The sequence below is a fragment of the Salvelinus sp. IW2-2015 genome, linkage group LG7 (assembly GCF_002910315.2).
Source record: "Salvelinus sp. IW2-2015 linkage group LG7, ASM291031v2, whole genome shotgun sequence".
In the NCBI taxonomy this organism is placed as follows: Eukaryota; Metazoa; Chordata; class Actinopteri; order Salmoniformes; family Salmonidae; genus Salvelinus; species Salvelinus sp. IW2-2015.
This window is the reverse complement of record NC_036847.1, coordinates 21,117,990-21,135,436: the sequence shown is the minus strand read 5'-3', so window position 1 is coordinate 21,135,436 and position 17,447 is coordinate 21,117,990. Positions and strand designations below refer to the sequence as shown.

The following is a 17,447-nucleotide window of genomic DNA, read 5'->3' as shown; positions in this document are numbered from 1 at the left end:
TGACTATAAGTAGTGCTTTCTTCTCTTTGTTCTCCATTACAGATCGCTGGACTTGAGATGTTTCGAGAAGGAGATATATGGTTTGGTTCTTGTTTCTTACGCAGAATATGATAGTTCAATCTTCACTGATTCAAGAGGTAGACAGCTCACCGAGGTTGCGCTGCAGAGAAGGATTCTTCCTGAGCGACAACCAGCACCACTGCATCCAAAGGCCCAAAGGTTAGCCTTGCATCCTCAACACACACGCACGGCACGCACACACACACACACACACACACACACACACAACACACACACACATCACACACACACACACCACACATACAGCAGACAGAGAGCTGACAGAGAGCAGACTGGGAGCAGACAGAGAGCTGACAGAGAGCAGACTGGGAGCAGACAGAGAGCTGACAGAGAGCAGACAACGGCTGCAGGTGTAGATAATCTGCCTCACTGTGACTTCACCTTCCCTGAGACCTCAAGAGACTGTTGTATTCAAATCATAGAGGCTAGTTTTTTCTGTTTTAGTGGTACTGAACAATAGAGTAAAACAGCATTCAAGGTTTCCCTTGTGAAAGAGACCTTGGGGCTTCCTTATTCAGGTGGATGAAAATACAAAACATCTCCATCTCGAGACTTATTCAGTGGAAATAATCAAACTAAAAGCATGATAATGTACTTATCAGTCAAGTTAATGGGAGCAGTCATTGTTGTTGTTCCTCTACAGGTATGTCTATGTACGACTCTGATAAGATTGGCTCGCCACCTTCCATTCTCTGACACATCCATCCCAATCCCACAGGAATTCTCCATAAACAAGTCTTGTTCCCGCTCCTGGCTACACATTTAATAGTTTATTTTCTCTCAGCCACCCCAAGGCCATTCATACCACTGGCAGTTATGTTTCAAAAAAGCTGTCAGACTGCCAGATAAGATCAGTCTCATTTGAAAAGGACAGAAAATAACAACACACAGCTTTCCTCACAGCTCAGGTGTTTTCTAAGCACTCATACTGTTACCTTTGTTCACCTTTGCTGCAGGGCAGACCTGTTAGGGCGGATCCTGCTGTCAAAGACCCGGTTTGATTCCCTATCATATCAGATCAGTCACAGAAGACATACCTGCAGGCCAGCAGTATTGCTACAGTAGTGATGTGTCCGAAATGGCACCCTATTCCCTATATAGTGCACTACTTTTGACCAGAGCCCTATGGGCCCTATGGGCCCTGATCAAAAGAAGTACACTATATAGGGAATAGGGTGCAATTTGAGATGCAGCCTACAGCCTTTCACTTGTAGTAAAGCTTAAATAAGGCTTAATGAAAATGCACCATCTGAAGTGTAAATGATACTTCCCCTGAATGGGACCATAATGAGGTCATGACACCAGCAGTTTACTAGGTACCTTCAGGTCAGAGAGCAGGACTAATGAGCTCATACTGGTATCCTCTCCTGCACCATAAATCTGGAGCAGTCCCTTCGCTGGAATGCTTGTGTGTGTGCTTGTGTGTGTGTGTGTATGTGTGTGTGTGTATGCGTGTGTGTGCATGTTGAGGATGCAAGGCTAACCTTTGGGCCTTTGGATGCAGGTGTGCTGGTTGTCGCTCAGGAAGAATCCTTCTCTGCAGCGGCACTCGTAGCTGCCCATCATGTTGACACAGATCTGCTGACAGCCACCATTACCCTCCGAACACTCATCCACATCTGTAATGAAACAGGAAAAGAGAACAATCATTACAATCATTGCACCGAAATAGGTCCATGAATGAGGAGACCAATAGTGTCGAAGGGAATAAGGGATCTTCTTCTGCAGTTACTTTTTTGCACCCAGTCAGATAGATTTTACAGAAGGAAAATATATTGGGGCGGCAGGTAGCCTAGTGGTTAGAGCGTTGGGCCAGTAGCCGACAGGTTGGTGAATCGAATCCCCGAGCTGACAAGGTAAAAATATGTTCTTCTGCCTCTGAGCAAGGCAGTTAACCCACTGTTCCACTGGCGCCGAAGACATGGATGTCGATTATGGCAGCCACCCGCACCTCTCTGATTCAGAAGGGTTGGGTTAAATGTGAAAGTCACATTTCAGTTGAATGCATTAAGACTAGGTATCCCCCTTAAAATGACAGCAACATAACAAAACGGAAGATTGTTGGCATGGAAGGGTTGACACAGGAGAATACAAGAGTTCATGAACATTTCTGAAAAAGTATGAGCCTAATAACAGTCATATCACTGCAATAGAACCAGGGGAGTGGTTTTCAGCAGGGCAGACTGCAGAGGTCACAACATGAGGGGGAGATATGAGACATAGTCAAGAGAAGACAGAGGGGGTTGTCTGAAGAGTTGATGTCTCAGTTAATAGTTATCTGGTGTGGCAGCAGACAGAGTGGAGGGTTCACGGTTTGAACGCCTCCAACTGTGCGGCACTAAGCCTGAGCAGCACAATCCTCTGGCAACTGTGGTAACATGATCCACCTGGAACAGAGTACTGTCAATGACGAGCGTCTGTCAGCCCCTCCACTGAAGGAATGCCAGGAGAGGAGGGAAAAGAGTGAGAAGAAACGGAGTGGAGGAGAGGGAGTGGAAGGAGAAGGGGAGAGGGAGGAGGGGGTAATGAAAGGGAGGGAGGAGTGGAGAGGGAGGAGAGCCACTTGAAGCCTAGTGAAGTGCAGCACACAGCAGTAGTCTGTACAGAGGTATCTCCTGAGGCTATGCTTTGTCACTGGGCGTAGCACCGTAGACTAATGAGTAGGTACTAACGGTAGGTGCTGACATAGCATTTAATCCCATTGAGACTTCATTGGGCCCCTTACTCTAAAAGGATACGACTAGAGGTGTTCGGTACTCTCTGTCTGAAGCCAACTGAGACTACACCCAATCAGTGTTAACAGCACAACATCTATTCATTAACAACTTGTTAAAAATGTCAGAGCACACCAATAACTACATGGGGTATTGGAACATAGAGAAACCAGATGTAAGCTCTTTTGAATGTATAGCATCAAGCCACCATCCTTACGGTGGGAAAAATCCAAACATAGCCCTAAAATGATTTAACAGTATCAAATTAAAAATGTTTGGGGCTATCCATGAATCTTTGAAGACCTTTTAAAAGGATTGTCTTGCACAGTGTCATACAATATTATATACAGTATATTTGTATTGAACCTTTATTTAACCAGGAAGTCTCATTGAGGTCAGAAGACCTCTTTCCCAAGAGAGACCTGTCTACGGGATTAGACGTTAGTAATGTTACCAGTCATCCCAGCATTCCCTATGCGTGACAGTGCCTTGAATCCAGGCCTCCTCCTCCCCTGGAGACCTGTGCTCTGTCCCTGCCTACGGACAGAGCTGGAACCCTATCCATCCCCATGCTCGACGCATCAACAGTCTGCTGTATACACAAGGCTTTTTTTAATAAACCGTCATGCGAAACAAATTTTCWGTCTATTTGTTCAGTCTGAGAAGGCCTCTGGATTAAGTTTCCTTTCTGGGGGATACTCAGCTCAGCATAGTTAGAAATTAAACTTCACTCTGTCCTCCTCTCTTTCACACAGACATAGACACACACAGACGCACACACACACCTCCAACTCCGGAGTGATCCCTTGAGTGATGTCAGAGTGGAACCTGACTAGACAGAAACCTCTGGGGTAGCTAAGTGGGTTAGTGGCGTGTGACCCTCCTGACCCCAACGACGTGCCAAGTCTAGCCCATCAGCACCGCTGCCTGCCTCCTCTCAAAACAATGTAATCATGTCACTAAGGCCCACTGAGAAAACCTGAGCACTATCGCTAGCCAGGTGAAAAGTCTGTCCCTGCATCCTTGAAAAGAAATGAGAAGTAAAGTTAGTGTTATAAGGACAGACCAGAAGGCCTGTGAAGGTTGAAGAAGTTGGAGCCGTTTCAGAGTGAAGTGTGCTCCATTTGAGCAGCAGAGCTGCAATCCACCCCAGCCTCAGTGCAGCTGCTTTGACTTGACAGAGTCTTTCTCCACAGTGAGAGAGAGGGAGAGTGGCAGCGGTAACACCTTTCAGCTTAGCTGCAAGGAACCTGCAGCTGCACCTTTGCAGATAAACTGTAAAGCCAAACACCAACCCCCATGAAACATACGCCCAAATACACACCAACACAAGTGGGCTCACACACAAGAATGAGTGCACACGAGCGCGCACACATACACACACACAAACACACACAGAAATACACTCATGACACATGCAAAAATGCACACCACATACGCAGTCAGCCTCAAAAAGGAAATATCTTTCCAAACCCCCAGTGCATTAATGATGGCTTAATTTCCTGATTCCTTCATCCCTCCAAATGAGGCATCGCCTGTCAGTAGATCTCTCCTGTTCAAATAGCTCCAATAATTGCCTGTGTTTTGTGCTGGGCAAGGCTGGCATCCAAAGCAAATATTTCCAAGCGGAAAGGGATTCTGGCATGGCCAGGAGAAGTGCTCATTTATTTGGATTTAAAACGTTAACAAAAAGAATATCTGTAGAGGATGGAATAACGTCTTAATGAAGTCAAAAGGGCTGCCTCAGTTCAGCAAAATGAGACATCTCTCCATTCTATCCCTCGATTTGCTGCGTGGAGGAGAGGGGAAAACGGGAAGATTAAGAGATTGGTTGTGTTTGCGGAGGCCATGTCCGCTGGTTTCTCAGATAGCCTTGACTGTATATATAACATTTGGCCTTGTGCTGAGCTTCGGAGCCGTGTAAACATGGTGATTGAGTTACAAAAACTCCTCAAGCCGTATTTTGGAGAAGCGTTCGTCTTTTTTCCTAAAAGGGTTCAGTGACTCTCTGGGCATTTATTGCTGACCCAGCACCGGAGTTTTGAGGAGAAAAATAGAAAACTATGTGTATCTCCTCCTCAGTGCTGACCAAGATTTGTGTTTCAACAGGCCCAACCAGCAGACAGACACAGACAGACAGGAAGGCAGGCAGGAAGGCAGGCAGGCAGGCAGGCAGACAGACAGAAGTCTTTGTGGTCCAGACCAGAGCAGACATCCCAGAGAAATGAGGAGGTGAGACCGAGGCCGGCCATTCACCCTGTTTGTGCTTTTCATTTACAGGGGTTTTAGAAACACACGCTACCTAATAAGGCAGCAGTAAGGGCCAGGCTGAAGGCATGCTGCCTGAGCTGCTCTGGTAGGTGAAGGAGACATTATGAGGATAAACATCCCTTTGGCTTCGCTGAGCATCGGTAGATGGGAGGGAGGGAGGGAGGGAGGGAGGGAGGGAGGGAGGAAGGAGCATAGTCCCAAATTAAAACAAGATCCTTTCTCTTTTAAACAGGATTAGATTATTTCCTCTTTCCTCTCCATTGCTGCTGGAGTTCAATGACATTACTCTTTTCACCCTCTTCACTGAATGGTGACCACGGCTCCAGGTTTGAACCGAGCCGAGACGCTCTGAGAGGAGCACTCAGTGCACACAGACACTGGCCACGTGTAAACAAACACACAGCACTAATCAGGCACATGTCAGCAGGAGGATGCATAAGTTGATGTGTTGCCTGAGGCCACGCATGCTCTCTGTCGGTTAGCTGGGTAGGTGAGAAACTGAACTCAGAGCAGTGGGAGTGCTACTAGACTAGAGATACTTTGTGTTGCTTAGTCAATGCACTTCCTTAGGTTAAGCCAATGTATAGTGTTGTACGTTCAGGTCACTTTTACTCAGAATGATTTAAACCCTGACTAGCGTGACCACAACACACAAAAACAAACAAGGCTTTGCTTAGGCTGTATTTAGATTTGAATTCAGTGGAACAGCTTGTTGTCATACTAACACGATATAAACAAAGCTAATGCTGCTTTGATTGAAACCCAGCCTCCAACGATGCGCTCGTCGCTCAGGTAACGATTTTTGGTAAATATACACAGTGTGCCTGAACTCCCACTGTCTCACTCAGTTATCCCATAAATGAAAAATGAGCTTTGGTCATACCAAATGGTATTCCTCAGTTCCTCCAAAAGAAGTCTGGAAGTATTTTAAAAACAAACCCCAGGATGTGTGTTTGGGGTGAACAGGCTGGTGCCAAGAAGACAAGAGGCCCTGACGGCTGGCTGTCTGCTGGATGCTTACATCCCTAAAGCCCAATCCCAGGCTTGAGTTTCCCCTGCCAGTCGGCTCAGCTGGAATTGTTCATGTCATGGTGAATGGGGCCGAACAATCCTGAGGGAAAGAGAGTGTTGATATCCTCTTCAGGAACCAGCTAATACACCAAACCCAAATCCTCCTCCTCCCTTGCAACTCATCACTCCACCCTCCATCTCCTCTTCCTGGACTGTGGAAAGCCTCCATGCCCAAACCTGATCTGTGTGTGTAAAAACAACAGCAAATTGATTGCACTGGGAGGGTATCTGACTAGATAGCTCTGGGTATCTGCATCTGCAATGGAGAGATGGTGGAGGGGAGGTTTATTACTAAGAGCCTAGACTTTGTGATTTCCCCTGGATCAAACCAGAGGAGTGATAGCCTTTCCTCTTGGCCATGCTAGGAGAGTAGAAGGGTTAACCAAGGCATCATTATCTGGGCTCCCTCTCAGATAGCCAACAGACTGACCCGCATGATGACCATAGGGGAACAGTGAGGGTAAAGTAATCTACTCATGTCCAGAAGAGAATAAAACACTATCTGTCAAAATCTAGTCATGTGAGGGGTCACACTACCATTTAAAGTGTAACAAAAGCACTTAAAAGTGATGCATCAAAGGATGCGTGCTTCAAAGAGTGAGGATGGAGTGAATCAACATGAGGCTTTCTGATGACTGGACTTTCCCATCAGCCCCCTGGTCAATAATACATCAGGCTGAATCCTGGCAGTTTGATTAGCCAGCCTTAGAACAAGATCCCTGGGGATTAGAGGTACAGGCTCAACCAAGCGATCACTCAAAGCTGTCACAATAGATTGGGGAGAAAACACTTAGTCAGAGGGCTGTTGCCATGGGAATGGGATTATCACATAGGAGAATAAGGACATTTCATGCAGACAACTTTGGTTTGAGGTTGAAATAGAATTTGACTATACAGTAGTTCATGCTTTTCATTGACAGCAGATGACTGAGGATAATCATATTGTTACTTTAACATAAGTAAAGGTGTTATAAGCAATAGTATTGATATTGTTCTCTCTTAACTAAACACAAGTTATGTGAGTCTGAGACCCTAGGTACCGCTCCTACAACTGACAGGACAATGAGAGAGAGAGAGAGAGAGAGAGAGAGAGAGAGAGAGAGAGAGAGAGAGAGAGAGAGAGAGAGAGAGAGAGAGAGAGAGAGAGAAAAAACAAAGAGAGAGAGAGAGAGAGAGAGAGAGAGAGAGAGAGAGAGAGAGAGAGATTAAAAAAGGTCGCCATAGGCAGACCTGGCCCTCAAGAGAAGACAGGCTACTCTATGTGCACACTTCCCACAAAATGAGGTGGAAACTGAGCTGCACTTCCTAACCTCCTGCCAAATGTATGACCATATTAGAGACACATATTTCCCTAAGATTACACAGATCCACAATGAATTTGAAAAAAAAAACAATTTTGATAAACTCCCATATCTATTGGGTGAAATACCACAGTGTGCAATAACAGCTGTTGACCCAAGAAAATGGCAACCAGTGAAGAACAAACACCATTGTAAGTACAACCCATATAAAGGTTGATTTATTTGACTTTTTTAAAAACTTTATTTGCACATCGTTAAAACACTGTATATAGGGGCCTCCCGGGTGGCGCAGTGGTCTAGGGCACTGCATCGCAGTGCTAACTGCGCCACCAGAGTCTCTGGGTTCGCGCCCAGGGTCTGTCGCAGCCGGCCGCGACCGGGACGTCCGTGAGGCGACGCGCAAATGGGCTAGCGTCGTCCGGGTTAGGGAGGGTTTGGCCGGTAGGGATATCCTTGTCTCATCGCGCTCCAGCGACTCCTGTGGCGGGCCGGGCGCAGTGCGCGCTAACCAAGGGGGCCAGGTACACGGTGTTTCCTCCGACACATTGGTGCGGCTGGCTTCCGGGTTGGAGGCGCGCTGTGTTAAGAAGCAGTGCGGCTTGGTTGGGTTGTGCTTCGGAGGACGCATGGCTTTCGCCCTTCGTCTCTCCCGAGCCCGTACGGGAGTTGTAGCGATGAGACAAGATAGTAATTACTAGCGCTTGGATACCACAAAAAGGGGGGAGAAAATGGGATAATTTTTTTTTTTTAAACATAAAACAAACAAAAAACAAAAAAAACACTGTATATAGACATTATATAACATTTGAAATGTCTATATTCTTTTGGAACTTGTGTGAGTGTAATATTTGCTGTTCACTTTTTATTGTTTATTTCACATTTGTTTATCCATTTCAATTGCTTTGGCAATGTAAACATATGTTTCCCATGCCAATAAAGTCATTTGAATTGAATTTAGAGAGAGAGAGAGATATGGAGAGGGAGTGGTGGAAGGTTAGGAACAGGGGCGGCCATGCAGTGCTTCTTCCTTCCAGAGAACACAGACAGACAGGGTTTTCTGCCGAGGCCAAAGGTTAGTAAAGATGTGATTTGTGGTTTGGTAGCTATAAATCCATCAGGGTGTTCTTGTACAGATGTTAATGATACAGTTTTTGGCACCACATATCCCTACTTGAGCAATTCCAATGGACCGTACCAATGATAAGAAGGATGTGGGGTTCTAGAGAACCATATTAAAGAAAACACATAGCTCATCAGTGTGGGGACATTTGTATCTTCGTGGGGAACAATGGACATCATGCATTTGATTTTGATTGTTATGTGGATGTGTGTTTTGACTTGAATTCAAATAAAAAATAATTTTTAAGAGCATCAAAAGTCCTTCTCTCCCAACATCATTATGAACTTGTGGTGGTAATTCAGTAAAGGCCTTTAAAAAAAGTGATTTCGCTCATAAAGAATATAATAACATTGTTTCCGCTTCACTTCTTCACTACAGTGTGCCTCGTCGTAGAGATCTCGAGACATCAGTGACTACAGAGAGGACCATGAGGTAAATTATACAGCGACCCACAGAGACATCTTACTCCACATGCACAGATTCACTGTGCTGTGACATCACATTGCTTCCACCTGAATTCCTGACTTCCTAATGTCTTTGTGAGGTGTGTAGGGCTCTGCCGCCTGCCACTGCCGCCCAACATCATTAACACTGCTCGAGCCAATTACCAGGAGTCATGTGGTGCTGGCCGGTTGGTGGGGGCCAGAAGAACGCCTCGTTGGCGACTCCTGCCTAGCCCAACCTGGCCCCTGGCCTGACTAGCAGACACAGCAACCCCTGCTGGCTAAGACCAGGACCGTGTGAGAGAGGGCAACAGGAGAGGAGGGGCCAGGGCCGCCTGACAGAGGGCAACAGGAGAGGAGGGGCCAGGGCCGTGTGACCAGAGGGCAACAGGAGAGGAGAGGAGGGGCCAGGACCGTGTGACAGAGGGCAACAGGAGAGGAGAGGAGGGGCCAGGACCGTGTGACAGAGGGCAACAGGAGAGGAGAGGAGAGGAGAGGAGAGGGCTAGGCCTGTGTGAGAGAGGGCAACAGGAGAGTAGAGGAGTGAGGGAATCAAAGCCATCCCAAGCATGTGAATCATCAACGTCAGCTGTTAAACAATAGATTTTTCTGTTGGTAAGAGCGAAAGGGACTTGGCTCTATGTGAACTTTGGAGGATCAGATCACTCACTGATTAAAGTGATACATCTGTCCTGTCTTATCCAGGTGTCAGTCTGTTCTCCAACCCACTAGCCAGAGCCTCAATTAGGTCTGATCTCCTTTGGGCACCAGCTGCACAGCCACTCCAGTTACAGACCAATCGAACTAATCTTATCGAAGGGGTCTAAAAGCACTTAAACCTGTAGGAAATTGAGGGGTAACATGAAACCCCCACCAATGCTTCTTCCTCCCCTGTTTCTGTGGTAAGGATGAATCTCTTAGCATTCTGGAGCGGGGATGTATAAGGTTTTCTTTCCAAATCTTCCAAACTCTCATCCAACCCACAAGGCCAGGGTAATTGCTGAGAAATAATAGGTGGCGCTCAGAGACGAGAAACCTTTTCAGCACCATTACATGCCTTACCCACTCAAAATAGTTTATCGCTAATTACATGCTTTACATTTGTTAGTCGTTGAATGCGTGCAAAAAAAGTTACATCTGTTTCATTGAACGTGTTATTGCACTGTCTCTATGGGAGGTCAAACGATTCAAATGATTCAATGATGATTCATCCACTTGTTATTTACATCTGTGGGGGGACTAACTACGGCATATTACCAGTGACACCATGTGTAATGCAGAAGGACAAGGATTCATTTTATACATCTAAACCCATGAAAACCTGCAGAGACCTGGGAGGGAGAGAGAGAAAACAGGAAAAGCAGGGTCAGTTGGATGATTTCTCTGCCTGCTGGCCAACAGGTCATCTGTGAAGAACACTGAAGTAGAACCGTGGCAGGAATATTTATAGGATGATACACACATAACAAGTCATCCTCACATGAACACACACACACAAACAAACAATTGAATACAGAACTATGTGTGTGTGTGAGTATGTGCAAGGGTGCGTGTATGCAAGGGTGTGTACATCTCTGTGTACGTGAGTGCGTGCGTGTTTGTGTTTGTCTGTGTGTGTGTGTATGCGTGTGTTTGCCTGCACATAAAACAAGTGCATGGATGATAAGACAGAGGGAAATATATCAAAGGGATTGATGGAAGCTTGGCCTGAAGAGGCAGCAGGCATACAACCGCAGATACTCCAGTTACACACCTGCATGCAAGGGAAGAGCTCATCCACAGCATAGCAAATGATCCACACACAAATAAATAGGCCATGCTAAATGACTTGGAAAATAACCCTGCCTCAGACTGTACACTTGTTTTGAGTTAGGAAAGAGAGAGAGAGAAACACTTTGCTACTTTCAGTTCTTTAAGGGCATGAGAAACATACATGAGTGGTTGTTGACTTTTAATGCCCACAGCAGGTATACGATGTTGATAAGTAAAGTTGTAGGTTAAGTGCTGATAAATAGTTTATCTACTGTTCATGTTAGCGTGCTAGAAAGAATATACTGATTTAATTCACCACCAACCCATAATCACTCTATCCTACATCAATTAAGCATTTTGTAAACTGACAATAATACAGAGAGACAATGATTTACAGAGAAGAGAGAGAGACATCTGTCAACACATAACGTGGTCTATGGACAGCATCCAGAGTAGGTTATTGCTCAGTTCATGTCAACCACATAACCTGTCTATGGACAGATCAGCAGTTAGTTTATTCCTCATTCATGATCAACACGAGTAAGCCTTGTCTATGAGACAAGAGAGTGAGTGTATGGCGTCAGTTGGATGGTCAACACATAACCTGTCTATGACAGATCAGAGTAGTTATTCTCATTCATGATCAACACATAACCTGTCTATGACAGAGAGTAGAGTTCTCGAGTCTGTCATTAGTTCGATGACGACCATTCACAAACCTGTCTATGACAAGATCAGAGTAGTTATTCTCATTCATGATCAACACATAACCTGTCTAGGCACAGATCAAGAGTAGTTATTCCTCATACTCCTGGTCAACACATAACCTGTCTATGACAGATCAGAGTAGTTATTCTCATTCATGGTCAACACATAACCTGTCTATGACAGATCAGAGTAGTTATTCTCAATCATGGTCAACACATAACCTGTCTATGACAGATCAGAGTAGTTATTATCATCCATGGTCAACACACAGCAACAAACAACATAAACGTTTCATGATGAGGTTCAAATCATGTTTCTGTCTGAGGAGAAGCCAGGTTTGACTTGAGGTTTTGGAGCAGGGAGAGGGAGCCTGTGGGAGAGGGAGAGGAGGGAGAGGGGAGATGGTAGAGGGAGGGAGGGAGGGTAAAGGGAGTGGGAGACTGTGGAGAGAGGGAGAGAAGTATAGAGGGGGAGAGGGAAAGGGAGGGTGGCTATGTTTAGCACCTGAGAAGAATGACTTTCCCTTAATTTTGTAACCTTTTAAGTTAAAGGTGTGCTCCATGGGGCTGATATGAATGGCACACTGTTGTAGTACTACCCTGACCTGTTGAAAAAACAGGAGGCTTTATTCGCATGTGGAAAAAATAAGTCGTGAGAGGATAGTCTACCTGCTATGTGGGACCAGGAAACGTCTTCCAGAAGTGAACTACAGTAGTAGCAAAGATTTTTTATAACTAACCCAAGATAGACCCGAACCTGTCTTTTTAATGGGAGCAAATTAATCATAGTGGGCAGAACGAGCAAGAAAGTGGGCAGAGTCAAACATGAGCTAGTGAGATCCTATTGGCTTGTCCTAGCATATTTGCATATTTCCATTAGGGAATGCCTACCCTGTGAAGTGCGCGTGTGCAACAACTAAATTGGCCCTTGCTCTCCTAATCAAACGTTGGAAATGGGCAAAGTCTACTAAATGCAACCCACTCTGTTTGTTACAGAGTCTAGTTTGGAAACAGAAAACTCTATGGAGATCAAATGTTTTATTGATGAGAAATTTTGCAGAATGCTGACCAAAATCCATCTCGCTCCTTCTTCTCCCACCGCCGGCCACATGGCTTCCTCTCATCACCATATTGGGTAGTGACTGGAAACGTTAACCGGATGCTTCACATTTATGCATCCGGTGAAATATCTGTCTCATTGTTCTATCTGTGGTAGTAGTCTAAAAGTCACACATTAGCCCTGACAAATAAATCATCCCAGCCCCAAAGCCCTTTTTTGAGGTATGATAGACATCCAGTCTGGAAGATATATTCATGAAACAACATGAATTATGTCAAGTTCAATATTTAAGACTTGCACATGTGCCGTTGAAAGGAAACCAGGCATTTCCTACTCAGGGACCTTATGTGTGCGAAAATATAAACGCGATATGCAACAGTTTCAAAGATTTTACTGAGTTACAGTTCAGAGAAGGAAAACAGTCATTTGAAATAAATAAATTAGGCCCTAATCTATGGATTTCACATGACTGGGCAGGGGCGCAGCCAGGGTTGGGCCCCATTCCTTAGACGATCCCACAGATGTAGAAGCCAGATGTGGAAGTCCTGGGCTGGCGTGGTTACACGTGGTCTGTAGGTTGTGAGGCCGGTTGGACATAATGCCAAATTCTCTAAAACGAGGTTGGAGGTGGCTTATGGTAGAGAAATGAACATTCAATATTCTGGCAACAGCTCTGGTGGAAATTCCTGCAGTCAGCATGCCAATTGCATGCTCCCTCAAAACTTGAGACATCTGTAGCATTGTGGTGTGACAAAACTGTACATTTTAGAGTGGCCTTTTATTGTCCTCAGCACAAGATGCACCTGGGTAATGATGATGCTGTTTAATCAGCTTCTTGATATGCCACACCTGTCAGGTGGATGGATTATCTTGGCAAAAGAGAAATGCTCACTAACAGGGATGTAAACAAATTTGTGCACAAAATCTGAGAGAAATAAGCTTTTTGTGCGTATGGAACATTTCTGGGATCTTTTATTTCAGCTCATGATACATTGGACCAATATTTACATGGTCCGTTTATATTTTTGTTCAGTATAGTTCTCTCCTTGAGCTATCCAGCAAAATGACTGTAAGGACACAAGGTCATACATCTGTTCATCAGCAAACACACACACCAGGACGCACTCACACACACTCACCAAGGCAGTTGTGTCCGTCGTGTGCCAGCCGGAAGCCGTCATAGCATGTGCACCTGTAGTTCCCCGGGATGTTGATGCAGTCATGGACACAGCCACCGTTGTACTCACTCGCACACTCGTCTAAATCTGCAGGGAGGAAGAGACAGAGGGACGGGTTATGAAATGGGTAAAGGGTATGGGTCAGGACTATGGGATGTTAATGATTGACCTGCACCCCACCACCCTTGGTTTCACTCAGCATATAGCCTGAGAGGGTGTTGTTGGTCAAATAAAACAGAGATTGGTATGACAGAAATGTTGCATGTATCCCTCATGAAATCTGCATAAGCACAACAAATCCAAGAGCAGAAGACAAAAAAGATGCACATGAGAATAGACTGAATCAGTGAGTGGGTGTGATGGGAGTAAATGGGTATGAAACAAGACCTGATGTGATATACAGTGGGGAGAACAAGTATTTGATAACCTGCAAAATCGGCAGTGTTTCCTACTTACAAAGCATGTAGAGGTCTGTAATTTTTATCATAGGTACACTTCAACTGTGAGAGAATCTAAAACAAAAATCCAGAAAATCACATTAAATGATTTTTAAGTAATTAATTTGCATTTTATTGCATGACATAAGTATTTGATACATCAGAAAAGCAGAACTTAATATTTGGTACAGAAACCTTTGTTTGCAATTACAGAGATCATGAATTAAAAACGGTTCGCTGATAGGCAGCAGCTGGCCCTCAAGAGTAAGACACGGCTACTCTATGTGCAACTTCCCACAAAATGAGCGTGGAAACTGAGCTGCACATTCCTAAGACCTGCCTGCCTAAAGTGTATGACCATATTGAGACACATATTTTCCCCTAAGATTAACAAGATTCCAGAATGGAATTTGAAAAAAAAAAACAATTTTGATACCACTTCCCATAGTCTATTGGTGAATACCACAGTGTGAATAGCCAGGCTTGTTGACGCCAAGAAAAGTGGCAACCAAGTGAGAGAACAACACATTGTAAGTAACAACCCATATAAAGGTTGATTTTATTTGACTTTTTTTAAAAAACTTATTTGCACATCGTTAAAAACAACTGTAATAGGGGCCCCGGGTGGCGCAAGTGGGTCTAGGGCACTGCCATGCGCAGTGCTAACTGCGCCATCCAGAGTCTCTGGGCTTCGCGCCCAGGGTCTGGTCGCAGCTGGCCGCGACCGGGAGTCCGTGAGGCGCCCGAAGCAAATGGCTAGCTTCCGTCCGGGTTAGGGAGGGTTTGGCCGGTAGGGATATCCTTTGTCTCAATCGCGCGTCCAGCGTACTCCTTGTGGGGCGCGGCGCAAGTGCGCGCTAACCAAGGGGGCACAGGTCAGGTGTTTCTCCGACACATTGGGTGCGCGCTGGCTTCCGGGTGGAGCGCGCTGTGGTTAAGAAGCCAGTGCGCTTGTGGGTTGTTGCTTCGGAGGAACGCATGGCTTTTCGCCCTTCGTCCTCTCGCCGAGCCCGTAACGGGAAGTTTGTAGCGATGAGACAAGATAAGTAATTCTAGCGTTGGATACACAAAAAGGGGGAGAAAATGGGATCATTTTTGTTTTTTATACATAAAAGCAAAGCAAAAAACAAAAAAACACTGTATATAGACATTATATTAACATTTGGAATATGTCTATATTCTTTTGGAACTTGTGTGAGTGTAATATTTGCTGTTTCTACTTTTTATTGTTTATTTTCACATGTTGGTGTTATCCATTTCCAATTGCTTGGAATGTAAACATATGTTTCCCATGCCAATAAAGTCATTTGAATTGAATTTAGGAGAGAGAGAGAGACTATGGAGAGGGAGTGGTGGAAGTTTAGGAACAAGGGCGGCCCATGCGTGCTTCTTCTTCCAGAGAACACAATGACAGAAACGGGTTTTCTGCCTGAGGCCAAAGGTTAGTAAGATGTGATTTGTGGTTTGGTAGCTATAAATCCATCAGGGGTTCTTCGTAAGACTTTAATGATACAGTTTTTTGGCAACCACAATATCCCTACTTGAGCCATATTCCAATGGATCCGTACCAACGTGATAAGAAGGATGTGGGGTCTAGAGAACCAATATTAAAGAAAACAACTAGCTCATCAGGTCGTGGGGACTATTTGTATCTTCGTGGCGGAACAATGGACATATGGCATTTGATTTTCGGATTTTATGTGGATGTGTGTTGTTTGACTTGAATTCCAATAAATAAATAATTTTAAAGAGCATCAAAAGTCCTTCTGCTCCCAACATGCATTATGGAACTTTGTGGTGGTAATGTCTAAAGGCCCTTTAAAAAAAGTATTTCGCTCATAAAGAATAGTAATAACATTTGTTTCCGCTTCACTTCTTCATCTACAGTGTGCCTCGCGTGAGAGATAATTCGAGACATCAGTGACTACAGAGAGGATCCATGAAGGTAAGATTAATACAGCGACCCCAGAGGACATCTTACTCCACTATGCACGATTCACTGTGCTGTGAATCACTATTGCTTCCACCTTGAATTCTGAAATTCGCTAATGTTTGTGAGGTGTGTAGGGCTCTGCCGCCTGCCACTGCGCCCAACGATCAATTTAACACTGCTCAGCCAAGTTACCAAGGAGGTCCATGTGGTGCTGGCCGGTTGGGTGGGGGCCAGAAGCAACGCCTCGTTGGCCGACTCCTGCCTAGCCCAGACCTGGCCCCTGGCCTGAAGCAGAACAGCAACCCTGCCTGGCTAAGACAGAACCGTGTGCGAGAAGGGCAACAGGAGAGGAGGGGCCAGGGCCGCCTGATCAAGGGGCACAGGAGAGAGGGGCCAGGGCGTGTGACCAGAGCGGTCACAGGAGAGGAGAGGAGGCCAGGACCGTGTGACAGAGGGCAACAGGAGAGGAGAGGAGGGGCAGGACCGTGTGACACGAGGGCAACAGGAGAGGAGAGGAGGGGCCTAGGGCGTCCTGACAGAGGGATACAGGAGAGGAGGGGCAGGGGCCTGTGTGACCAGAGGGCAACAGGAGAGGAGAGGCAGGGCCGTGTGCCGATGGGCATACAGGAGCAGGAGAGCGACGGGGCCAGGGCCGTGGTGACACGAGGGGCAACAGGAGAGGAGAGGAGGGGCCAGGGCGTGTGACAAGGCAACAGGATGAGGAGAGGAGGGGCAGGGCGTTGATCAGAGGGCAACAGGAGAGGAGAGGAGGGGCCAGGGCCGTGATGACAGAGGGCAACAGGAGAGGAGAGGAGGGGCCAGGGCCGTGTGACCAAGGCACAGGCGAGAGAGGAGGGCCAGGACGTGTGACAGAGGGCAACAGGAGAGGAGAGGAGGGGCCAGGTACCGTGTGACCAGAGGGCAACCAGGAGAGGAGATGGAAGGGGCAGGGGCCGTCGTGACAGATGGGCAATCAGAGAGGAGGGCCAGGGCCGTGTGACAGAGGCAAGCGAGGAGAGGATGATGGCAGGGCCGTGTACAGAGGGCAACAGGAGAGGAGAGGAGGGGCCAGGGCCGTGTGACAGAAGGGCAACAGGAGAGGAGAGGAGGCGGCCAGGGCCGTGTGACAAAGGGCAACAGGAAGAAGGAGAGGAGGGGCAGGGCCGTGTGAACAGTAGGGCGAACAGAGGGAGAGGAGGGCCAGGGCCGTGTGACAAGGGCACAGGAGAGGAGAAGGGCCCGGCCGGGTGACCGAGGGCAAACAGGAAGAGGATGAGGAAGGGGCCAGGACTCGTGTACAGAGGGCTAACAGGAGAGGAGTAGGAGGGCAGGACCGTGTGAGCAGAGGGCAACAGGGAGGGAGGAAGGAGAGGAGAGGG

The 17,447-nt window shown here is 46.4% G+C and overlaps 1 protein-coding gene across 7 annotated transcripts in view; it reads right to left on the bottom strand.

Moving 5' to 3' along the window:
• The window catches only part of LOC111966578 (signal peptide, CUB and EGF-like domain-containing protein 3), a 177,615-nt gene that overhangs the window by 114,472 nt on the left and 45,696 nt on the right, over positions 1-17,447 (bottom strand). For all 7 annotated transcript variants that reach the window (XM_070444530.1, XM_070444532.1, XM_070444531.1 and 4 more), the window contains exons 3-4: positions 13,660-13,785; positions 1,566-1,700 (exon numbers count right to left, since the gene is read on the bottom strand). In XM_070444530.1, the coding sequence (XP_070300631.1) occupies positions 1,566-1,700; positions 13,660-13,785 (261 nt within the window). The remainder of the gene's footprint in view (positions 1-1,565; positions 1,701-13,659; positions 13,786-17,447) is intronic.